The following is a 27,240-nucleotide window of genomic DNA, read 5'->3' on the forward strand; positions in this document are numbered from 1 at the left end:
GTCAGTTTTGTTCTCTACTTGAGAGGTTATCAGTCCTTGAAACACAGAGGTATTTTCTTCTACTTACAACTAACTGAAAAATGCATTTTAAAATAAGGTTACCATTTTATAGGTTTGTACAGCAACACTGAAAAAGCTTCCATGTTTAAGAATGCTTTCATATCATTGATGGCAGGTTTTATATTTAAAAAGTAAAATATATGTTTAATATCTTAATAAAACAAAAAGTTGTTACGCAGGTACTCTGAGATTAGTATAAAAAACTAATGACATTGTTAAGCAATAATAGCCATTTTCATTAGAAAAAGTCAAATGACAGGACAGCATATGCTGTTCTGTTACTTTGGTATTATTTAAAATGTACAAATCCAGTTGCCAATTGGAATTTCAATGCAAGTTTAGCAAGATGAGAATCTTGTTTACAGCTCTAGCACAGTCAGCTTTAGTTATTCTTACAGGGTATGGTGATACTTGGGACTTTATTTATGTTCAAATATTTCTGAATCATCCAAGTTTCTCAGAAGAAATCTGTTATTTCTGTGAAAGAATTAGTGTCTTGCAACTTAGCTATTTGTAGTGGCCTAAACCTGTGTTACTTTTCAATACACCTCTAGCAATCTAATTAATGTTCTGCCATCCATACACCAGATGGTATAATTACTCAAACAGATGAGAGAAAAACTTGTGATCCTCCCCAACATGTGAGTATTCTGAACATCACCACTTAAACCAAAGGGCATCCACACTAAGGCTAACATATTTTTATTACCACAAACCATGAAGACCATATACTTGTCGAGTAGCCAAGATCGAGATATTTTGTTTGCTGTTCTAACAGGCAGCAAATGGAGTCAGTGCGTTTACACAAGAGATATCTTACGAATAGATATTTATAACAAACAAAAATCGAGCGTTCTGAAATTGCAGATCTCAAAAATCAAAGTCTCTGTTTACATACACCTTATGAAGCAAAACTAAGTGAAACAGGTTTTAAACAGCCTCTGTACATCAGAATGTGATTCATAACTAGCTCCAGATTCTAACACAGGCACTTGTATGGAAAGTCAATGAGGCCAAACTGCACATTTCCTGGGATGGATCCCCTGTGAGATAGGTGTATGGGCCATGTACGATAAACGTGCATGCTTGTCAGGATGCATCTCATTAACTTTTCTTGAATAATGAAACAAGGGCATGATAAAATCCACCTGACCTCCTCAATACCACCAGTAAGTTGTTCCAAGTGCTTATGACATTTTCCCCAGGAGACCATGTTCAAGGATGTTCAGATATTGCACTGTGAAGTGCTCAAAGCTCTACAGAAAACACAGCAGAAACACTCTGGGTATCTTTGTTGTAAGGACAGTGATCAAGCTCTTTGCTGCTTCCCTACCCTTCCACCTCATTTCTCACCTCAGACGCAAAGCCCCTACCCATGATCAACAGTTGATTTATAGCAAGGCTCAGTTTTTGCACCATGGAAACCAATGTATAAATTTAATAGATTCAAGTGCATTTTACAAGGTCATGATTAACTAGGAAAAAATACTTCCAATTTTTAACAGGTTTTTTTTTTTTCCTAGCAATTACAATATGCTCCAGAATTTTCCTGTCCAAAAATGGGGCTAATCTACAAAAATTGCCAAATATTTTAAAAATCAGGGTTATTGAAAACCACCCAGAATGTCTTACAATTCTGACAGTTCCTTCTCATACGCAGTCAACAGGCACACTTGCAAGCCATCAGGATACTAATGCTTTGCAAGTTACTACCTGCTAGTTGAGGTGTAGTATGCCATATGTATATAACCAGTCTATTTCAAATGCAAAATAAAATGCATGTCTGACCTCAGGAGCTGTAGCGGACTAAGAAATTATGATTTACCACAGCTTTGCAGGTGGCCGGTAACATGCAAAACTCTGGTAACACAATCATTTGAAATTTAATGCCTATATCTGTAGATTAGCTTGTCTTCTGACACTGCAAAATCTTGTATATAATAATATCAGCAAATGAAGAAAACTACAGTATTTTTTCCTAACTTGAGAAGGCGTCCATCAGTTCTTCATATCAACAACTCAAAGACGCTTAGATGACCAAACATTGCTAGAAACTCTGGTATGACCAGAACCAGGAGACAGAACCTCAGAACAGAGCATTTTATCTTATCCCACAGGCTAATACAGATGAAAATACTCAAAGAAAATAAATAAATAAAGCAAGCAAATAAGTCAATAAATACAACACACTGTGCCTCCTCCTTACCAGGGACAGATGTATTTTATTTACTGTTTCAGCTTTCCCAAAACATATGTGTCTTTTCTACACAGATCAAATACTTCACAACTTCCTGTGCAACTTCAAGTAACACATTTAAATTATTTTCTTTATCTGCATGTGTTTTTGAAGTGGTGACTGTTTGGGGAGGAGGGTGTTATGGCAATGACATAATCTTTTATCAGATCATGACCTTGAAAAAATTAAATTACTGTAAATTTATAGAACAGACAATTATTTTTCTGGGACTCAAGTCAAAACATTGTTCTTTGTAAAGATTTTAATAAACTTAAAAAGAAAAGCCTATCTGTTAGTAAATTAGGTCCATGGTTCATAAAGAGAAACTGCATCTTGTCTAAACTTTTAACTTCAGAAAGAAAAACATGCAGTTTCTGGAAAGTCTAGTGATCAAGCAAGCCAAAATACTGAATGAGTTAATGCAAAGAACTCCAAGTATCATTCAAATATTGGAAGAGTTCAAGCTATTTAATTCAGCTTACTCTTACCATGCGAAGGAATTAAAAGAAGTAGTCATTTTAAAAAAAGTCTTTCAAGAAAAATGAAAACTCATGGAATGCATAGCACCACAGTGTATATATACCAAACCCAAAGTAATGAGTCAGATTCTAAAACACCAACAGAACAGTTCTTGTATTTTCTGCAGTGTCACTCTAGAAGGAGGTTCTCAGGACCACGAGGATTGTACCTATATGGTCTTAACCAGACAGAAGTGAGCTGACTCTGCCTAAACTCTGACCTTGCTGGATACATGCCAGAATAGATCCAAATACCATGATTAGTGTTGCATACAGCTCCCACTGCACAGAATTTCACAAAGACTGTAACTAATACAGAATTGACATAATCCTGTCTATAAAAGTTGAAAATTGTGGGGAAAAATGCAAATTGCGGGTATGCATAAGACAAGAATAGCCAAATCTGGTGTACTGTCCTCATCACATATGATGCAAAGCCTGCTAGCCTAATTTTTTTGTCTTCCTTATGACAGCATGTCAAAGTCATACTACACACCCATGCTCTTCCTCTCCAACCTCTAGACAAACAAGCAGCAGCAGCAAGAAAACACTCCATGCAGGCAGAAGGTTGTCTAAGAAGATGCACCACAGCATGCTTCCAGTCTCTACAAACAGCATAGTATGTTATAGAAATGTTCTACATCCATACACACCCAGACATACTCTCTGTATCCACACCTGAGACATGATTCCCTCATTATATCTAAAAGGGAATGTGGAGCTGCCTCACCCTGCTGCAACATTGCCTTGTGTCCTCCGAGCCATTAAAGGCCTCGTGCTTGTCAGTTATATTGCATACTGTTGAGGGAAAAAACAGTTATCTCCAGATGAGGGCTGAGAGATAATCTACTAGCTTTTCTCATTTTCTGGGTATATAAATAGAGTATAGTTTTGTCTCACTCTCCTTCCTTTAGAAAGACTGCATTTCTACTGCAACAACTTCTCGTAGTTACTCATCCTTACCAAAGCAGTTCATTCCCATCTTTTGTTCCTCTTTGAAAACTCCTAACATCTTTGAGCTAAAATTTTATCAGAACTTCATAGTCACGGAAGTCTCCAGGGGCTGGATGAACCCAGTCCTCCTTCCTATAAGCAATCAAGAATTCTCCCTATTCAGCTCACTTCAGTCTTCTCTGTCTCCCTCAGGTTCAGAGAGTGGCCAGGTGTACCTTTTCCTTGCCGAACAGGTATTTTTGCTTGATGGTAATGGAGGGTCTGTCACACCAGCAAAATACAGCATAAACTAGAAGCCAGTTGATGTCATTTTTTTAGATTTCAGTAAAACTTTCAATACTGTCTCTCACAGTATCCTTCTGGACAAAATGTCCAGCATACAGTTTGACAAAAACATAGTGCGATGGGTGAGCAACTGGCTGATGGGTCGGGCCCAAAGAGTTATGGTAAACAGGGTTACATCAGGCTGGTGGCCAGTCACTAGTGGGGTTCCCCAGAGGCTCCATTTTAGGGCCAGTTCTTTTTAATGTTTGCATAAACGACTTGGATGTAGGACTAGAAGGTGTTGTGAGCAAGTTTGCGGATGACACCAAATTGGGAGGAGCTGTTGATTCCATCAAGGGTGGAGTGGCCTTGCAGAGAGATCTGGAAAGACTGGAGAACTGGGCAATCACCAGCCACATGAGGTTTAACAAGGGCAAGTGCCAGATTCTGCACCTGGGAAGGGGCAACCCTGGCTATACGTACAGATTGGGCGATGAGATGCTGGAGACCAGCCATGCTGAAAGGGACTTGGGGGTCTTGGTCAACAGCAAGTTGAACATGAGTCAACAGTGTGCCCAGGCTGCCAGGAAGGCCAACCGTATCCTGGGGTGCATCAAGCATGGCATTGCTAGCTGGTCTAGGGAAGTGATCGTCCCACTCTGCACTGCACTGGTGTGGCCTCACCTCGAGTACTGCGTGCAGTTTTGGGCGCCACAGTACAAAAACGGCATAAAACTATTGGAGAGTGTCCAAAGGAGGGCAACAAAGATGGTGAAGGGTCTAGAGGGGAAGATGTATGAGGAGAGGCTGAAGTCCCTTGCATTGTTTAGCCTAGAGAAAAGGAGACTGAGGGGAGACCTCATTGCAGCCTACAGCTTCCTCACGAGGGGGAGGGAAGGGGCAAGTGCTGATCTCCTCCCTCTGGTGACCAGTGATAGAACCCATGGGAACAGAATGAAGCTGCGATGGGGGAGGTTTAGGTTGAGTATCAGGAAAAGGTTCTTCACTGAGAGGGTTGTCAGGCACTGGTACAGGCTCCCCAGGGAAGTGGTCATAGCACCGAGCTTGACTGAGTTCAAGAAGCGTCTGGACAATGCTCTCAGTCATGTGCTGTGATTCGGCTGGTCCTGTGTGGAGCCAGGAGTTGGACTCGATGATCCTTATGGGTCCCTTCCAACTCAGGATATTCTATGATTCTAGGATTTTAGCCTTAGTTCATCTGCAAAAGCCCATGGTGATGGATTCAGTGATCCCTCTCTTATTACATAATGGAAAAAAATAAAGTACCCAGATACTAGTATGATGAAAGAAGTATAAGAGCTACAGTAAGTAAACAGAACCTGCTATCATGAGTTCATTTTTGCTGCTTTCTAAGCCTTGCAAAGACTATCTGCAACATATGACCACTATGCATCTTGCACTGATAAGTGTAAAAGAAATGACAAAATTAACTCTGAAGATTTTCACTGTGGGTGGCTGAAGGATGAGGGGAGAAGATGAATTTCCAAAGGGGCCATCACCATTTTTCAAGATGTGTGATGATTCAGACTCAGTATTTGAGATTAGTGTAGCGTTCAGTGGCCCTTCAGCAACTCTTGACAACCAGAAGCAGAAGTAGCAGACCTCTGCCTTCAGAGGAAATGTCAGCTCTCACAAATACGCATGACAGACTTCTGAGAACCTTATCACAATTAAAGCAGATCAACAATCTTGCAGATGGCTTGTTTTTAATTTGGAACCAAACTCTCCATTAATTCACTGAAATGCCATGTTCCCAACCCAGGCTTCACAGAGATCCATTTAACTGAGTTTAACAGTCTGAGTTTAACTGGTGATGTGTTGTATATTTTCAATCACTCTGCGTGCAGAGCTATCAATTATAATGATTTCTACAGGATATGCTGAATCTGTATGTCTCTTTCCTTGACAAGTTATGCGATAATGGACCTGCTTCACTGGTGCAGACATAAAATCAGTGTCAAAACTTAGCAGCTCACATTGTTAATTTACAATGGATTCAGACCACATTTGTCCGGGCATTCAAAAGCCAAGAGTCCTTGTGAGTCAGTCAGAGCTAAGCAGCCTTGTTTCTCAACAGTGGCTCGTTTTTAAAAAAGGACTCTCAATTATCTCAGCAGTCTCAACATAAATATACCTTAATTCAGTTTATGTATAGCCCACTCCTTTAACCAAACAAAGCAGACCTCATGTTCATGCCATCTACAACTTCTGTAACAGATTACCATCAAATACTTTAAACAAAGTTCGACAAGTGTGTCTGAATCACTTGGAAACTGTAAGATCACAGGACTGAAACTTTGTCATACCAATTATGTAAAGCCACTGGAAAGAAATCCATGTATTTTTGCAAGCAGGCAAAGCAGGCTTTTCGTGGAACAAAAGAAGCTTTGTATTTTTCTCTTATGTGACGACTCCTAATTAGAATCAATGATTTTTTATTGTTGGCCCAGATAAGCTTGTTTGCATAGCTGTAATTTCTTAAAACAGAAATCTAAATGTTACTAGGAAAATACATCCATCAGCAGTATGACAGACCTTGAAGAAGAACAGTGGCATTGCTTGATGTTTACATCTGATTAACACTGGAGGCAATTCTGCAAATGTTAAACAGTAAAGAATATAGTAAAGAGCCAAAGCAATTTAGTTTTGTTTGAATGTATTTATAGAAATGTACCAAGAGTACCCATAAAAGAACGCTGTCATCTTTTCCTTGAGCTTGTGCCAGTTGATGACCAATAGAAAGCATTCAAAGAGGGAGAAAAGAGAGAGAGGGGAATTATTTATAACTCTTTGTATCAAGCACACTGCTTCATGGACAGATGAGGAACATTACATTTCAACATTTCATGCAGAAACAGCTCTTAAAAAAGAATTTCTTACCACAGTGACATGTCTCTAACACAATTCACTTGTGATCTTGAACTTTGTAATGATGTTTGTTAATTCTCAAGAGCTGAGTACTCATGGAATAAAGTTGATATATATCTCTCAAAATGATGGCAAGAAAGTATCAAACCTAAATCAAAATAGTGTTTAACAGATAGGAAAAACAAGCACTATCAGTATATAAAGGTGACATCACAAAACAATCACCATGTAGCTGTATTAATGTTTAGCAAACCCAGATATGTTGAATGAGCTAACCAAGTCCCATGGCAGTTCTAGACAAAACAGTCACAGCATCCTCACTAGCTCCTCTTTCTGAATTTCCTTTTCCCAGTTAGTTCGGCACTCTACACAGACACAGACTGTACTTTCACAGTTACTACCTCTAAAAAGATCTCCCTGTCTCCACACAGCCTTGTTCAGAAATGTTTGTTCAGAAGTTATTCAAGCTCTGTTAACACAAGAACAGCAATTGCCTTTCTCTAGCAGAGGACTCCACTTCACTGGCTGTACTGGCAATATCTTTGTTCAAGAAGCCTATTTCAACCATTTATAGGGAGAGTCCACTATAATCATGTTCTGAACAGTGCTTAATCTTTATATTGTCCAAGTACTTTGGAAACTTACCCTGCAAGTATTTATCTGCAAAAGTACAAAAGCTTTTAGCATGGGCTGAATGTCACCTCAGCTACCAGGGATCACAGTGAATCAAACTGATTCTTGGCTTCCTTGGTGTTTGGGCTACTGTGGCTGAGACTGAGAGAAGACCTTCTCACTCTCTACAACTACCTGACAGGAGGTTGTAGCCAGGTGGGTGTTGGTCTCTTCTCCCAAGTGACAAGCAATAGGACAAGAGGAAACGGCCTCACGTTGTGCCAGGGAAGGTTTAGATTGCATGTTAGGAAAATTATCTACACCAAAAGGGTTATTAAGCATTGGAGCAGGCTGCCCAGGGAAGCGGTGGGGTCACCATCCCTGGAGGTATTTAAAAGAGATGTGGATGTGGTGCTTAGGGACATGGTTTAGTGGTTGGACTTGGCAGTGCTAGGTTAATGGTTGGACTTGATGATCATAAGGGCATTTTCCAACCTAAAAGATTCTATGATTCTACATAAATATGTGTATAAACCTGCGTTCAAAATATACCATTGAAGTCAATGGAATCACTGAGCTGTGTGTCACTGACTTCAGGATTTGGCCTGGAAGAATGTCACTAAAGTCTATGAGAATATTGCTATGCAACTTGCTCTTTAAAAATTCACAGGACCAGTCCCTTCTCTTGATTCGATTAAACATTAAGTCAGTAAAAATATCTTAAACTAAATTGGAATGCTGAAAAAAACATCAAAGAATACCTTAGCATGTCCAAATGCTTCAGAATATATTTATTTGCATTTGGTTTGCAATATATTTAACTCATACATTCATATGCGCACAAAAAGGAATGTGGCATTTTTCCATTTCTTAATTGCTCTGTACAAATAATCCAATGACTGTTCTATGATGCTTAATTCTCAACATTAGTTTTTAAAGCCTATGTTCACAGATAAACCGTCAGACTTACATGTCTGGGAAGTTTTCCACAGAACACCAGAAGCATTAATTAAACCTCTAATCCTTAGGAAATCAGTGTCAATCACCTGAATAAAAGCCGACAGTGTGTTTACCTTTGCTTAAAACTGTATTTCCTTTCTGAAGAAGTCACATTGCAATGCACACTATAATCTATTAACTAGTTCCCTCTGCTTCTCTCATCCTTTCTTTAAAACAGATTCATGTTTTCTAGGAATGGTTTCTGTTGTGACTGTATCTTAACTTGCATTTTGTGTTTTCCCATCAGATATTGTTAGGCTTTTCTATCAGTAAATGGAAAGCTTCATCATTTACTCACTCTGTTCCTGATACAGGTCCAGCCATCAACCAAACAGGGATGATGAAAAAGCAAGGTAAAATTGGCAGAAAAGAGCAGAATTTATCTAAAAATATTTTATGGCTTGGAGAATAATCTAGTTTCCAAATACTTCGCATTAATGTGCTCCAAAACCACAACCTTAGCATCAGCGCCCCAGTTTTGAATTAAAATAATTTTCTAGTTTTTTTCAATTAAAATATTTTTCTAGTTTAAAACCCTAGTATGAAAAACCAAACCAAACCAACCAACCAAAACCCAAACCAATACAAATCAAGCCACCAAAAAAATCTAACCTCTAAATTTTCTGCAATTGAAATTTTGGCAGATACAAAGTTTGATTTGGGATTTTACATTTCAAATAGAAGAATTTTTTAAGCGTGCTTCTTTTTTTAGTTTACCATTTATTTATAGTTTGGTACAGCAATGAAAAAAATCTCCAAAATGCTCCATTACAATCACGCTACAGGGAAACGAAAATAAATAAAATATAATCTTTGTGCCTATCGACAGGCACAAAGAGGTAATAAATTCCAAACCTTTCCACACAAACACAAGTTTCTGTGCAATCAGGAAAGTCACTGTTATTTTTTGGTACTTCACAGTGATGTTATGGATCACAGTGAAACTAAAATAAAGCCTGTTTGAAAAATTTCATTAAAAATCTGTCTTAAATTTTCCAAATATCTAAGTCAAAATGCAATAAAAGCTACTTCAAATACTTAACAGGAAAATAAAATTATTCATTAGAAGAACAAGAATAAAATTAGAAGTTTCATAAATTTTATTCTGTAACATAAAATACGGTTCTCTGGTTATCATTTTTCACTGTCATCAGTTTTACATCTGCATGTAGAAGGGAGTTTGCTTTGCATTTTTTAATGCCAAAAGAGATGCTTTGATATTAAAGGTCAGTACTTTGGATACCATAAGCCTTCAGGTGCTCAATGCATTCAAGTGGAAGTTGTGCTTCTTAAGCAGCCACAGGAAAAATGCATATTACATTTTGAACTATGGACATATTATATATTTCATACTGAAAGAATAACATTAAAAGAGCATTAGTACCATTGCTGAGAGGTAAGATTTATTAGCTTGGGCTAGATGCCATCTGATGTGATCACATGAGTTTGAGCTGTTTGTGGAGGCACACCCACAATTCATAATTTGTTTTTCCTTTAAACAGCTAAAACATCCCCATCAAAAACAGTATGTTACTAAGATTGCACCAACTTGTGAGAGTTAGGAAGTCTTACCTTTATAGTTGCAAATTAAAACTCAGCTTTTCTGTGTCTATATACCATGATATAGTCTAATTACTCATACACCTCTGCCTTTTCCATGGTATTTGTTTCAATTAGTTTAGTGAATTAGTGAAAAAATAGCCACTATAAACTTGGTGTTTTCTAACTCCCAGCAACCTGACTCTACAATTAGATTACTGATTTTTTTAACACTGTTTAAGACTAGATGCTCAATTGCTAGTTTAGCATAGTGAAAAATTCTTCTGCAAGTATGTAAGCAAAAACAAATTAAAATTTTTTATAGTTTCTATTTTGTCAAGACTTCAGTGCAACATAGGCTCTGATATGGTCTCTCCTTACCATTAAGAAATAGTGGCATATGCTGTACATAAAATACATAGTACATGCCACATATAACATACTATATGAAAGCACACTGCTAAAGCCTGAAGATGGAAAAAAATTTCCAATCATTTTTGCAGAATGCATTTCTTGGTTTAAATCCAAATTTCATCTTAAACACCACCTTCCAAGTACATGTTCCTCAAACAGCACACACACATCTATCTAAATACTCATGCTCACCCAAAGATGTTTACTTGTGTTTCAAAAAAGTATTATACAAGTGTTTTATGTTCTTTCTTTTTAACCATACCTTCTATTTCACGTGCTTAGTAGACTGATGTGTTGTGGGATAATTTCAGATATTTAGCAGATGTTAAATGGATGTGGCTTCAAATCTGACAGGAACAGTAGCAATTTCATTGGTTTAAATCACATCAAGCAGCTGTGATAAAAAGTGCCATAAATGTATTACTATCCCGTACTTTAAAATACTAATGGCATTGTGCTGAGGCATAGCTCAGAATTTACAGAAAGCAAAAAGATTGCAGTTTCAAAAGGGGAAGCATTGCCAGTGTACCTGAATGAAGCTGCAAAGAGAGAGCCTGCAATTTATCTCTAGCAACATGCTGTTGCTATTTACACCAGGATAAATATATTAAGCTTATTGTTTGCATAGCATGATAATAAGGCTAATTAAGTACCTCTTATTGCAGCTGAACTTGAAAAAGTACAGAAATACTCACTATAAAAGAAGGAACACTGATTAGAAAATAAGGTACAGCCAAAGAGAGCAAAACAATCAGCATTTGCCAATTGCTACTGTGGAGTCTCCACAGCTACCAAGAATTCTTTTTTTCCAATCCAGAGGAAATCTGAGGGAAACTCAGATACCATTGTGTGGTAACTGCTGGCAAATGTTACAGATTTTATCTCAACCACTGGCGTACTAACTGCTTGTACTTCAACATCAATTTTTCATTCAACTTCTTCTTCTTTAACTTTATATAAAGAAGCTTAGGAATAGACACTAACTACAAATTACCAGATCATGAATAATTTTTTTTAGTCTTTACACCAGGTCACTGAAAAGAACCATTCCTGATGCAGTAAGTTGGATGTTTTAATGAACAGTAAGAAAGCCCAATACATTTTAATAGCTATTTAATGAATTCCTATTCCAAACAAGTCAACTTCAGCTGAGGTCTCTTGTATGCAGGTACTCTTCAACTTCACAAATTTCCATGTATTAAAGGAAATCCAAGCATAGTCATCTACTTTGGCTTCCATATAAAATAAAATGCAGGATTCTGTGAAATTCACACTTTTTAAAATCAAAGTGCGTTTTTTAGCACCAATTTACTAAAAGTGGGCAGGAACGAAAAATACACCATGATTTTTCAGTACACAGAGAAAGTATATTGGATCAAATTCTGAAGACCTAATCTGAACATGCAGCTTTGGCAGTGAATTCAGTTAAAGCTGAAAAAAAAGAGCCTGATACACAGAAAAAAATAATATGAAATAAATCTATCAGGACCAGTATGCAATTGTTTTCCACTCCACCCTAGCTACCTTCAAACAGAAGGACATGTTCTGAGTTTTTGACCTTAAGAATGCTTGACTTTTAAGTTGGGATCTGATTGTCATGATCGTCACATGTTTTTATGTGCTGCTATCTGATTAATACTCACCCTACACCACTTTTATCTTCCAGAATCAAAGACTGCTCATCCAGAACAAGAAGGAACTAATGACTAGAGTGTCACTTGTAGCTATAGTTCATCACTTCAAATTTTTGTTACATAGATAAATAGAAACCAGTTGAGATGTGCCAAAACAAATGCTGAGGTCAAAGGAATATTCTGCTTGGCTCTGATTTTAACTATAAGCACATCAAGTACTGCAGTCCTAGCTGTTCTTCAAGTCTCTTTTCAAATATATTATTTCATCACCACAGAGCGATAGCAGAGAAGAATAAAATGACTTTATGAAGTTCAGCTTATAATTAGTTGTGCATCTGATTATGCATTATCTCTATTAGTGTTACAGTAATATAACTTAGAAGTAGCCCTGGCCTTGTATTAATAAAACCTCACAAAGCTTGCTGAACTATCACAGTAATCCATAGGGATATACAACATGGTATATAATAATACATTTTCAATGCTCAGCTGCATAGAAACAAGTACTGCATGATAAACATACTGACTAGGACCCATTGCAATATATGCTTGATGAGAAGATTGTCTCTTGCAAAATGTTAGGAACCGTCAACACATACAATGCTCACACAATGACTAGTGCGTGATGTCACTAAGGTGACTAGTGTAACTGGCTGCCTTTGATTATAGGATGTCTTGATACATTACATTTAGTTCCTCCCAAAGACCTATTACTTCTGCTATATTGTCTGTAGTAAATCTCGTTGGTTCACATAATAAATGTGTATTTGGGATTTTCCCTTCCCTGCTTGGTCTACCAGACTGCCTCTTATTAGTCTGCAAACTGCAGTGGATGTAGAATTTTACTTCATAATTATTTTAGAGAAAGAGGTATCCTACATATAGAACCAGAAAAAAAATTCTAGAAAGATCCTAGGTGGACAAATAAAGATTATGAATAGATTGTTTTGATTTATCACTTAAATGCATAAATTAATAAAGGTTTGGTGAAAAGTTTCGGATTTGTCTGGCACAATTTTTTGTTATTTACAGAAATCATACTTCATGATCATCTTGGCCAAATTGATCTCCCTAATACCTCACTGAAAATTTCAGTTTAAAATCTTAAATTATATTGATATGATTGTAAATTTCACTGCTTGGTGAGAAAGGTAAGAAGTCCGGCTGAAGTACAGTTTCCTAAATACACTGAAAGACTTCCAGACCATGGTCCCTTGGTATTAGAAAACCAAATACATTTTTTCGAAATTCACACCATTTGTAAAATGGTAAGGGAAGAAAGCAGCAAGCTGTTTCACTCAAACCCTGCTATAGAATGCCATTTCTGCATCCTTGTCCCAAGAAAGGGGGCCTATGTTCCAGATTTACATGTACATTATGAGGGTTATCATGTCACCCTGAATATTTCTACATTTCATTACACTTGTAAACATGAAAGCAAGATAAGCATGCGGCTGCTGCTTCTGATATGCAAACTTCTTGGCACTATCCAGCAATACTTGCTGAAATTCAGTAAAATTAATCACACTTAAACATCACACGTGTTTATGAAAGCAATCACTCTTTGAGAAGCTAATATAGACACCTCTCATTTTTTTTTGTGACACAGCATGACTTGGCACACACTTTAGTTTAATAATCTCAAAAACATTATCATATGAAGTACCTTATCCACTTACACATTAACATATTTATCATCAATGAATGATGATTCCTTCAAAGCTAAGGAATCCTCAAAGAGGCCTCATAATCATGAGAAGGTCACTGTGAGCATCCTTTCTGTGCAGGCAGGGCAGGGAGTATAGACTGCTACTAACATAATGTTTTCCCAAGTCTTACTGGATCCCTCATCATAATTCTCCTACTAAAAAGACCCTGGGTACTTGCATTACTCTTTTTACAGTGCTCTTTCCTCACTCCTGCCCTCTTTCTTCATACTGTTGTCTGTCCTCACTCATCTGCTGATGTCTGTCTCCGTCTCTTTTTTCCCATGTGCTATTGCCTTGAAAAGTTACTTCCCTGATTCCTAATAATTCTTTTTGCTCCTTCTCTCTCTCTCCCCGCAAAGCTGATAAGGAATCCCAGAGGAGGAACTGAAATTAATGGTAAACTCTGATCCAATATATATGGAGAGCAGAAAAGAGACTATTGAAAACAATATTCAGAGAGCAGACAGCCTGAGTTCAGGCTCTGGTGTGACAAAACAGAAGGGTAAAGAGTCTTTCTAGTGTTGTGACACAATCTCTACCAGGTCCTTTAAATTCAAGAGAGAAACCTGGGAAGATATCTGCGGTCCCTGAAGGAGATTGGCCCTTTGAAGTAACAAAAGTGAAAGAAAAAACTTTCTACTATCTACTGTACAAACAAACATCTACATCATGGTAAGAAAATTATTTAACTAGGCACACACTGAAGTAGACTTCTAGCACCAATTTATATTTCACAGCATATAAACAAATATGCTTTTTTCGAGTGAGTAATAATCAGCAGATATTCCTAGAAATTATATATTCATTGTTTTGTTATGTTATGCTGAGGACTGGAAATGGATCTGGTGAGGCCACTTTCTGCTGTCACTTAAATAAGCACATAGTACGGGTAAGCGAATCGTCATCAAAATACAGACTATATGTAAGGCCAATCAAGAATCTGAATTACAGAGATTATAGATGGTTCACTGGAGTCTAAACATAAACTGGGTTTACTGGCTAGATTGCTACCCCATGTGATTACATATGTGTGAGAGTGACTCGTGGTGACCCTAAGAAAAACAGCAAGAAAAACATGACTTTGGGGGTTGAATGCTCACTGCTACAATCTGTGAACAGAAGTTGTTATGTGTTTCATTCCTACTGTATTCATGGAAACAGGGCTGTGGGTCTGGGTTTTTTTTTAGTAATGAAACGAACAACTGCCTTAAAAAAATACCCAAGTCTTCTCAGTTTCTCATAGTAACATTATGCAAGATCCTGAAAATTCCTCAAGTTGAAAAGGAGTAACACGATGCAAGAATATTTCAGGACAATCGTGTCATTTATTCTGCAACACTTTCCCTGCTTGTATCCTTCATGCAGATACTTAAGTGCTCATAGTACTGAAGTTTTGCTTTATGAAGATCTACCATGTCACTTTTGCAGTCTACAGTAAGTTTGTAAATTTAGAAAACAAAATTTTGTCTAATCCTATTTGTCAGTACATATCAAATTAAAGAATACCTTTCCCTTCTATCGAGGTAGAAAGATGGAGCAGACATTCATTCACACAGACCAGTTAAAAAAGCACACCATTAACTAGGAAAAACAAAGGCAAAATTACATTTTCTCTATATTTTCATAAGTCATAGAGAGCATTTTATTGGTGAGACAGAATTCAGACTTACTGTGCATTTGTTCGGCTTCTCTCCTGAGTGGACTCTCATGTGAATCAGCAGTTTATAACGGGCATTAAATGGCTTGTACCTTCGTGGGCACCCTGCCCAGAAGCAAGTGAAGTCTTCTCCCTTCCTCTGGTCTATATGTATCTTCTCTATGTGCCGCACAAGTTCCTCTTGCTGGTCATACAGAGCACCGCAGTCAAGCCAGCGACAGCCATGCTTGTCATTGTAATCATCTAGCTCACCATCTTCGTCAAGCAGGGAGTCTGGGGCAGGAGGCGGCACAGGCAGCGGGTGAATGCGACCGGGGAGGCTGTGCGGATGCCGGTGCTGGTGAGCATGGTATGGTGGGGGTGGCCCTTGTGGAGGAGGCGGTGGCAGCAGGGGTGGAGGGGGCATATCGACTGTACGGCCTGAGAAATCACCCAGCCGCTCATTTTTCAGGACACCCACCGTCTGATTGTCCATGGGCGGCACGCTCTGCTGGATCACCATGTTACTTGTGGCGGCCATCTGCAAGCTAGCTTGCTCCAGCTGCTGCATCCGCTGGTACTCACCAGCCCCATTCTCAACGTACCCTGGGAAGGTGGCGTTACCATTAGCCATGAGTAGGCCTTTCTGGGCAGTTTGGGGTATGCAGCTTCCTCTCACTCCCAAAAAATGTCCGTAGACCTCAGGCTGTGGGGAGACGTTTGCTGGTGATGTCCTGGAGCTGTTGATGTAGGCCACCAGAGAGGTTGGGGATGTACGGATGATTGTATTGAAGTCAATACCAATGCCGTCAGACAGAGGAGATAGAGACAGTGTTCTCTTTTTGGAGCGGACTGACTGAGACTGGGTTGAGGAATGGCAAGGACTAGAGTAAGGGGAATGCTTATTTTCCATGCCATATAAGTAGGACGGTAATGAATTACAGACGCAGTTACCGGACACAGATGTTCCAGGTGAAAAATTTAGTAAGTCACCCAGCTCACTGACATTTTGTAAACCTTGGTCAGGAGGAACAAAAGGAAGCGTCTTGCACCCATGCGACCACTCTTGCTTAACACTCAAAGTGGACTGACTTTCTGGCAAACTTAACGTTGTAGAGGCCAGAGACTCGGCTGACAAGAGTGACCTAGAATAAAGGCACAATAAAGTAAGTAAGCAGTTAGACAATTCAACAGTGGTTCTTCTGTCTTCACACACGAATAAAATTAAAGAAAGGCTACACGTGAGAAAAGTTCTCCCTAATTCTAGGTATTCAACCTTAGCACTCTCAATGTACCAGCAGACATACACAGGCAATACATATGTAACAAGGTCATTTAGGAAACCAACTTTAAAATGTCAAGATTTTGAAGAAAATTTGCTGTAAAGGTTCTTGATACGTCACTGCAGAAATCAATGCAATTTTTTTCATCAGCTCTGGTGCAAATAGGTTTGGGCTTCTGAAGCCAAAGCATTATGCTCCTGCTTTGTATGAAACTCCTATTGATTTGAGTTAACTATTCTTTTCGTTGGCAAAGAACGGGAAGAAAACTGATTAATAAAGAATAAATATTTAACCTGAATGACTTTGCCAATTGTAATGCATACAAATAGTATTCTCTACAGAAATAGCTCAAGTTTATAAATACAGATAATATCTAACTTTACAAAACAAACAAAATAAATGAATAATGTAGAAGAACTGGTTGAAGGGGTTTACTTAGTTGTGATTTGGTGATGTATCTGCCTCCAAGTCAGCAATCAAAATTTTTCATGAAAGTGTAATCTTTCTGTTATCATTGGTTTTTCACAGAAATATTATGAAACTTGTTTATGCTGCAAATATCCTACAGGTAGCTTAAAAAAAGAATTCATAAGCTCTTAACAATATTGTTTTCTACAGAAAGGTTTAAAAAGGAAATACAAGGACATCAGGGTCTCTGATTCATGGGTGCAAATCCTGGGTAGAGGCCAAGTGGATTTATGTCTTTATGTTTCCAGTTCACACCTTGGCAGAGCTGCATTTGCTGCCAGCCAGTGGTGCTATCAGTGTATTCATTTCTACTTCTAAGGGGTCTAACAGCAGGAAGAAGCAGGTATGGATCTAGATAAACCTGGAAATCTCACAGTCTCTGCATCTTATGTTTTGGGGATTAATTTTTGGGTTTATTATTTTCACAATACACTTCTGAAGAAGCATAGAATTTAAATGGTGGATCAAGTACATAGGAAATTTAGTCTCTCTTCTAAATCTAAAATACATTTTTTAAGATGGACAATTCAATCACTGCTTCTCAGCTTCTCACATAAAAAACCAAGATACACAATAGTGCCTCCTAGGTGGTCAAATTAACTTAAAAAAAGACAGCTAATAAGTGTTAACAGGTACTTTAAATACCAGGTGTTGAAAAATATTTCTTAAAGCTAAGTAAACAGTATATGAAATATTTACATGCAGTAATCCAAAGGAACTGTCATGTATGCAAGGAATAATGTATTCTTATTTACAAAGGTAAGTTCCTATAGTCAGTTATTTATGTTTATTTTACTGCATGGTTTTATAGTACTACAAACTTCAAATTTCTAAAAGAGGAAGTATGCATCATAAAGAAAATTCTAAAAACAAATCTCATCTCTTTTTTGATACAGACAGTTACAGCAAACACCTTTGAGGAGGCATTTCTACGTATTTTACTTGCTTCTTTTTTTTTTAATAGGGGAGCAAGTTTTGATGCCTACTCAATGTAAGCAATATTGCAGTTGCTTCTGAGTTGTGCAAGATTTTCTCATAGACACTGCTTCAGGAAATGAGGATCCACGGGACAGATCTGTTAAGGCTCATAATTGCATTGTATGTCTGCCCCACAGTCCTACTGCAGTGACTGCAGCTTCAGTGGAGATACATGAAACTACTTAATTTAAGAATTAGTGGTAGGCTAAAACTGGGGATCTGAATCCCATTTAAAATTACATCAGTCAACCCAAGAGGAACAGACCCTAAACAAAGGCTCTGGAGATATTCCCAGTGAATATGGCAATATTTACCAAATTTCCATGATTTTGCTTGGTAAATCAACTTTTCACCTCTGAGATCTATGGATTATCTTTCAGTTAGATCAGCAAGGTTAAAAGAATATATCGAAATGCTAGGTAAAGTCATTCAGGCAAGAGAAACGAATACAGCTTTCCATGTTCAGTTCTAGCCACAGAGGCTAAACCTGAAAAATCACAGTGTCTGTATTACCTTAATCTGCCCACCACATGACCACCGCACTCCCTGAGTGATCGTTTTTTTCCAACTACTTGGTATTACAGCATTTTCCAGCACTGGAAAGTCAACCAACATGAAGAAAGAGAAGTCAGTTTGCAGTGACTTTGGTTTAAGGACTGCATCATGCTGCAAGAACACAGCCCAGTCATTGCCGAAGAGCTGGAGGAGGAGAATTGGTGCTCAGGGCATCATGGCTGCCCCTTCAGCCCCTTTTTGTCTAGTGGGGAAGGTTGGCATAGGCTAAGGGAGAGAAGAGGTAGTTTGCAGGTGCCATGTCTGTACACTGAGATAGCTCACAAACAGCAAAAATGTAGCTTTAAATATCACCCAGCCTTGCTGTGGTGACCTATGGGATAGATAGGTAAACACCCCTTTACTCAAGATACTTGCTTTTTAACGGATGGTTGATTTGCTGTATCAGAATAAGAAACATCCTGTCCAGGCTGAATGTCAGTACAGGGTACTGTTATGAAGGTTATGTTATTCCATCAGGGTTTAAATGGCACTTTCAAAACAGAGCACTGATGAAAAGCACAATTAACATGCTGACTACAATTTGCATTGAGAGAAATAAGAAAAATGAGATGCCTATATCAGGTCAATCTTGTGTAAGATTTAGATCTGAAGGAATAATTATTTGTGGGAAAAAAAAAAAAAGATTCAGGCTGTTGGGTCTGTTATCAACAGGCTTTGTTACAGCACAGTTCATTACAGGCCAGTTAAATCATGTTAGCATGTTGTGACCCCAAATACAGATCCACAGTCTTCGTCAGAGCAAGGAAAGTAAGTAAGGTTTGATTTTTCCAGGCTAGGCTACATATATATTTATATCTGGAAAATATAAATAGGGGAGTTTATGCCAGTTTGATTAAATTTATATTTTCTGCTTTATAAGTAGGGAAAAAAAATCATGCATCAATATAACAAGTCTATTTTCGTAACATCAAGAATTTTAATCAGATGCATAGTAGGACCGTGTCATTCAAAAAGCTACTAATGCCTAACACAAAGGGACATTCCCATCAGTGAAGCTGAAGAAAAACTGCATTTTCAGAGTCTCATAATAAGACAAAAAGTTGGCCCAGAATGTCAAGTATACAATAAGTAAGAGCCAGATAATCTGAAGAAGTTTGGTTCTCACTTAAGCCTCTAAATTCAAAAGTAACAAAGATTCCAGCTCCCAAAACAATTTCTTTAAAACCCAGCCTATGCTGTGACTAGTTTTCTGGGGGAAAATAAATATACCTAAAATGAAAATGAAAGGCTAGGAATACCTCTGAGATGGTATTAATTGGGACGTCTGCTTATTGTAACCTAAACCACCTTGAGTTCGACTAGATCTTTTATGAACATTTACAAGAGATTTCTGCAATTACTTTCTATTCTCCCTCTGCGTACAGAGGCCACAGTGTCCAGTATAACCCAGAATCTTAAACATAACATGGAAGAGTGAAAACTATGTTTTCTTATCTTTTTACATGGTCTTCTGTTTTACTAGTCAAGAACCCTTTGCTTTTTCCTAGGTCATTTTCTGACTTGCATCAAAGCAAACAGCAGTATTACATCTAGTTTCAAGCAGCACAACCGAATAATCTGGAAAAGGTTTTGGGAAACTCTCAAAAAAAAAAAAAAATGGGGAAGGTTTTATCCCCCATGGTCTATATACCAAAATCTGATGCTATCTGTAGCAAAACTCCAATTTTGCCAACCTTTTTCTTTCTTCCAACAGTAAAATAAAACCAAGTTGTTTTGATTTGGGTCAATTCAGCAAATAATCTGGTTTGGATTGAGCTGCCAGAGCACAGTTCATGACGCCCAAGAGATACAATCCAGAGAAGGCACTCAGCCCATGAAGGATTATGGAGTCTTCTTAGGCAATCAGTTTAGGCAAATACAGTTTATTGCTGAAGCAATTTGGAAAAAAAAAAAAAGAAAAAAGTGTTTCCACAATCTGTGAATTAAAATCTGACTTTAAACCTGTTTTGCCCTATAAAATAGTCAATTTGAGGGCAAAATTGCTGAAATGGACATTCTTTGTGTGACAAACTGATTTTATAACAACTTCATTGATAAATCATTAAAAGAGACTCTAGGGACACTAGAGCCTCAATTCTGCCAGAGTTTCAACTTCAGTTCGCCCTTAGTAAATGTTTCTTTAAAATAAAACCAAAAATGTATAACTCAGTACTGTCATAGTACACCCCACCACACATTCAGATAAAAATAACAGTGTTTGGAACCACACAGGCACACCTAAAACTTATTAAGTAAGTAGTAATTACCTAATGATATTTTTATATCACCAGGTTTGTTCTGTTGCAAAGACATGTCCCTGGTTTTGTCATTTGTCGTCATCTTAGCACTGAATGTTTCACCCTGATATGTTTACATAAGAAGCATAATTATTTTCTTAAATTGTCCCAAGGGACTTGGTCTTCTCAACTGAAGTGACAGACATGTCACAAACGATCTTATAGTAAAGCAAGGTTTTCTTACAGTTACATAATACCAACTTTAATTATTTCAAGAATGTTCCTTGGCTTGTAATAAAGTGCTATAGTAAAATGTAAACTGTTATGGAGAATAGAGACTCTTGTGGCCTTTTGTAAATAAGAACAGTTACATTTCAACTCAGAGGGCAACTGTTGCACGACTCACATCTACAAAAGTGGGAAGTAGCTTCTGAAATAACACACCAGAATGTTTTCTCACTGTATGTTTAACTAATGTCCAGGGATGTGCTTAATGTATTTGTACGAAGGTTGTGAAATGCCTGTCTTCCCTTCATTCATGTTTGTCAACAATACTCATAGCCATAATCTCAAAAGTGATTTAAGCATTTAAAAATTAAATTAACAAATATTTATCTCTGTTTTAGTGATATAAAAAGGCAATATTTACAGGGAGAGGCCATAGTTTATATTAAACTACCCACCAGAGGTAGGAAAATGAACAAGTTTTCAGGGACACAAGTCTAACACAGATAAAGTTAACTTCTGGCTCAGTGCAGACTGGGAAAAATTGATCTGATTAACTTAATTATGTAAACAATTAATTTGAAAGCAAAGGTATTCGATGAGGAGAGAGCAACGTTAGAAGACATTTAAGTTTATTTTGTCTGACATTAGTGTTACCTGACAGGCACCAACATAACACTATGGTAAGCTTAAAACAGGTCACTGCCCCTGAAGATGTAACGTGGACTATTTCTGCTTTCACCCTCCATAACATTTCCTGTCTTTAGTACAAAGACATAGTTAAATGACTATAAAAATCTTTATCTAACAAAAAAGCCCTACTGAACATAGAAAATGTGTGGCCAAATTTCACCCATGATTTGAATGACCCAAACAGTATGATTATAGCTAATGTGAATTCAATTGTGTTGAATTAAATTTCCCATGGCATAACAGAGCATCATTTAGGCCATTTTAATCAAAAGAAAGGTTGCGTTTAAATTACAGGGGAATTAAAATAATATAAAAAAGTAACTCAGGACCTTGTATCTGATGGAGAAGCACTCAGGCTGGAAGCATCCATAAACCCCTGTAAGCTAGGGCTGATCTGGTTGCATGCTGCTGAAACCAGATTAGCAGGAGGTGAAACAGGTCCCAGCTGCTGAACTGTCATGGGACTGCTGGTGATTTTGTTGCAGATGCCTTTTCCAATGGACTTGCACCGGGGTCCATAACCAAGACCTAAAAATAAACAAGGCAGGTTAGTATTCATCTCCCATGAACCCATAATGAGGCTACAGAACTCACATCACTTTGTAAAGTAGGAAAAGTGACTGGAACTGAGTATCTTCAGATAAGGATGAAACATTGGACCAATACAAGGATTTTGCAAACTTATCTGAACACAAAAAGCAATATTTTAAAGGAGAAGTAATAAATTATGCATGTTTAAAATGTATGCTGAAGTACATAAAGACCAGGCATCATGGATAAACATCAGGGAAAAAACCCACTGGAAGAGTCCTGGTAAAAGAGCAGCCCTCAGCTGAGGGACAGCCAAGCCATAAGCTTTCTCTGAAGGAGGAGGGAAGAGAGAACACGAGGAGGCTGCAGGAACACCGCTGTGCATTGAATCCTACCGAACCCCACAGCTCCAAGCCATTGCAAGCCCTTCCAACATTCCTACCGCTGGCCATCCAAAAAGCAAGGGGACTGCAGGCATGCATGCAAATTGCAACCCCTGCAATAGGTCTGGTGTGCTGGATCACATGGGCTGCATGTTTCCTCTGGCAGGAGAGAGTTACAGCTGGAACCCAGCAGTCCTCAGAGGTCTGTGGAGAGGAATTTGAGCTGGATCAAGCAAAGAAGCATTCTGCACTTTCTTTAAAAGGCCACAACCTGCTCTTAATCACTGCTGCCTTGACTCAAACCAATGGCTATTGCACAGTAGTATGAGATGATTACAGAGGCAGCTGGGAAGTGGGACAAACCTGCAAAATGCTCTGTGTACTTTGTGCTCTGATTTAGGTCACAGATGGTGGTTTACAAGATCCCCTGCATTAAAACACATCAAGATTAAAATGTAGGTGGTAATATGGAAGTTGTTGGATATCTAGCAAATTCTCATCACAGTTGGAAATTAATAATTAGGTGATTCACATTTCTAGCTGCTTCCCCATGTTCAGACCACTCCCTCAAGCAGGATAGCAACGTCAGGACAAATAGTGAAAAGTACTTCAATTTAAACTATTTTCTGAATTAAATCTACTTTTGACTTGCTTCTACAACTCACATACTAGTTGTTCTCAAGGAGGTTCAAATGGGTAGTGAACTTCACAAAGAAGTACATTAAGGCATTTATGGGCCTCACAGTCACAGGAAGAAAATCCAAGTCCTTCAATCTCCTCCAGATCAAATATGATTATCTTTAAAAATTGCAATTCACTCTAAAAAACTGCAAATTATAGCTTTTTTTTAAAAAAAAGAGAACAAATAGGTATCTCTGTGAACAAAGAAGGACTTCTGGGTGATGTGATGGCTGGAGGCTGTCTTGGGCATAGCTATCATGAAATGATAGAGTTTTTGATTCTTGGAGAAGTAAGGAGGAGGGTCAGCAGAACTGCCACCTTGGACTCCTGGAGGGCAGACTTTGGCCTGTTTAGGAGCCTGGTTGGCAGAGTCCCTTGGGAGGCAGTCCTGAGGGGCAAAGGAGTCCCCGAAAGGCTGGACATATTGTTTCAGAAGGAAATTGTAAAGGCGCAGGAGCAGGCTGTCCCCATGTGCTGAAAAGACAAGCCAGCGGGGAAGACAACCAGCATGGCTGAACAGAGAGCTTTGGCTGGAACTCGGGAAAAAAAATGAGTTTATGGCCTTTGGAAGAAAGGGCTGGCAACTCAGGAGGACTACAAAGCTGTTATGAGGCTATGCAGGGAGAAAATGAGAAGGGCCAAAGCCCAACTAGAACTTAATCTGGCTACTGCCATTAAAGACAATAAAAAATGTTTCTATATATACCTTAGTAACAAAGGGAGGACTAAGGAGAATCTCCATCCTTTATTGGATGAGGGGGAAAACATCGTGACAAAGGATGAGGAAAAGGCTGAGGTACTTAATGTCTTCTTTGCCTCGGTCTTTAACCATAAGACCAGTTGTTCTCCAGGTACCCAGCCCCCTGAGCTGGAAGACAGGGATGGGGGGATGAAGCCCCCATAATCCAAGGGGAAATGGTTAGTGACCTGCTACACCACTTAGACACACACAGGTCTATGGGGCTGGGTGGGATCCACCCAAGGGTACTGAGAGAGCTGGCAGAACTGATCACCAAGCGACTTTCCATCATTTATCAGCAGTCCTGGCTAACCAGGGAGGTCCCAGTTGACTGGAGGTTAGCAAATGTGACACCCATCTACAAGAAGGGCTGGAAGGAGGATTCGGGCAACTACAGGCCTGTCAGTCTGACCTCAGTGCCAGGAAAGGTTATGGAGCAGATCATCCTGAGTGCCATCACGCGACACGTATGGTACAACCAGGTGATCATGCCCAGTCAGCATGCGTTTATGAAACACAAGTCCTGCTTGACTAACCTGAACTCCTTCTATAACAACATAACCCACCTAGTGGATGAGGAAAAAGCTGTGGATGCTGTCCACCTGGACATTAGTAAAGCCTTTGACACCGTTTCCCACAGCATTCTCCTGGAGAAACTGGCTGCTTGTGGTTTGGACGGGTGTACGCTTTACTTGGTAAAAAACTGTCGGGATGTCTGGGCCCAAAGAGTTGTGGTGAACAGAGTAATATCCAGTTGGCGGCCGGTCACAAGTGGTGCTCCTCAGGGCTCACTACTGGGGTCAGTTCTCTTTAATATCTTTATCAATGATCTGGACAAGGGGATTGAGTGAACCCGCAGTAAGTTTGCAATGACCCCAAGTTGGGCAGGAGTGTTGATCAGCTGGAGGGTAGGAAGGCCCTACAGAGGGATCTGGACAGGCTGAATCGATGGGCCAAGGCCAACTGTATGAGTTTCAACAAGGTTCAGTGCCAGGTCCTGCACTTGGGTCACAACAACCCCATGCAACGCTACAGGCTTGGGGAAGAGTGGCTGGAAAGCTGCCTGGTGGAAAAGGACCTGGGGCTGTTGGTCGACAGCTGGCTAAATATAAGCCAGCGGTGTGCCCAGGTGGCCAAGAAGGCCAACAGCATCCTGGCTTGTATCAGACATAGTGCGGCCAGCAGGACTAGGGAAGTGATTGTCCCCCTGCATTCGGCACTGGTGAGGCCACACCTTGAGGACTGTATTCAGTTTTGGGCCCCTCACTGCAAGAAGGACACTGAGGTGCTGGAGCATGTCCAGAGAAGGGCAACGGAGCTGGTGAAGGGTCTAGAGCACAAGTCCTATGAGGAGCGGCTGAGGGAACTGGGGTTTTTTAGCCTGGAGAAAAGGAAGCTGAGGGGAGACCTTCTTGCTCTCTACAACTACCTGACAGGAGGTTGTAGCCAGGTGGGTATTGGTCTCTTCTCCCAAGTGACAAGCAATAGGACAAGAGGAAACGGCCTCAGGTTGTACCAGGGGAGGTTTAGATTGCATGTTAGGAAAATTTTCTTCACCAAAAGGGTTGTCAAGCATTGGAACAGGCTGCCCAGGGAAGTGGCTGAGTCACCATCCCTGGAGGTATTTAAAAGAGGTGTAGATGTGGTGCTTAGGGACATGGTTTAGTGGTTGGACTTGGCAGTGCTAGGTTAATGGTTGGACTTGATGATCTTAAAGGTCATTTCCAACCAAAACGATTCTATGATTCTGTATGTTTATTCCTTTTTCAGAGGTCTGTGCCTTCTTTTCAAATTAACATTCTTCTTTTTGACTGATTAGTAATATATCACATCTATATGAGGAGCACATACATGATTCTCAGTCCACTGGGATCCTAAGTACTTTGTAAATTCATGTATAGATGTTGCAAGTTGATTGTTTGATCCACCACCAAAATGTACTCCTTGGGATGAAATATGGCAGCCCTTTCAGAAAAATAACTTACTCATTTTTACTACTTCGAAACATCAGTGAAGAATATAGCATCTGGCTGAAAACTCAAGGGTAAGGAAAGACAAAAACATTAAATAACCCATCCTGAAATTTGCTGGAAGAACTGCAAATTTCCGAGGACAAACATGTAAGAATTCCTTGTACCGCACTCAACTCTATTGTGGGTACCAGAAAAAAAGCTTTTAAGCTTTGTAGGATTATTATCTGCTCTCACTAAAGATGTCCAATTAAATAAAAAGAATAAGAGAAGGCATTTCATTTTCTTTCCTGTGAAGCAGTTGTTAGTTTGGACTCACTAAAGCTGAATCAGTGTGCTACTCAGCAGTTGCTTTTAGAATGTTCCAGAGTGCTAAAATGGAACGAGCCAGGAAAAATATAGACAAAAAGCGTAAGTTGCCCCTGGTAACAATATGAATGCCACTCCTTTTAGCAAAAGGCTGGATAGGGAGAAGTTAAAAATTTACATGACACATTCACATCATATAAAATACATAATGCTACATAATATGCCTGTATGTCTGTGTATATTACATATATTCAGTCAGCTATTTTTTAGAAAAGTGCCTTTAGTATGTAGAACCAAAGACTTTCTGTACCAAAGGATAGAAAAGACAGGGAAGCATGCTGTAACGATGTAAGAAATCCAACTGGGTTTGACACTGAAACACAGCTGTAATGCTTGTAGAGCATATATATATTTACTACTTAGTAAGATGTAAACCTATTATTTAGCATTGAGAAAAGCAGCTCTACCACAAAAATGTACCACATATATGCTGATTCCTCCCTGGAAGACACCATAATGTCCTTCACTCATAAGCCACCTGCAACAAATTTAAATGGTACCAATAACATTAACATGTACTTTATCATATCCAGGAAATCAAGGGCCGTGCAATTGTAAGATTTTCATTACAGACAGGCCATACGTTGTCATCTGCAACCATACAGTGACATTGCTATTTTTACATTGTTAAAGCAGAGCTGCTTGAAACTTACATGTCAGGGAA

The 27,240-nt window shown here is 38.9% G+C and overlaps 1 protein-coding gene across 2 annotated transcripts in view; it reads right to left on the reverse strand.

The window, feature by feature from the left end:
• The window catches only part of GLIS3 (GLIS family zinc finger 3), a 189,297-nt gene that overhangs the window by 117,931 nt on the left and 44,126 nt on the right, over positions 1 to 27,240 (reverse strand). For both annotated transcript variants that reach the window (XM_054808787.1, XM_054808786.1), the window contains exons 2-3: positions 22,233 to 22,431; positions 15,499 to 16,609 (exon numbers count right to left, since the gene is read on the reverse strand). In XM_054808787.1, the coding sequence (XP_054664762.1) occupies positions 15,499 to 16,609; positions 22,233 to 22,363 (1,242 nt within the window). In that variant the 5' untranslated portion in view covers positions 22,364 to 22,431. The remainder of the gene's footprint in view (positions 1 to 15,498; positions 16,610 to 22,232; positions 22,432 to 27,240) is intronic.

The sequence above is a fragment of the Grus americana genome, chromosome Z, assembly GCF_028858705.1.
Source record: "Grus americana isolate bGruAme1 chromosome Z, bGruAme1.mat, whole genome shotgun sequence".
Lineage (NCBI taxonomy): Eukaryota > Metazoa > Chordata > Aves > Gruiformes > Gruidae > Grus > Grus americana.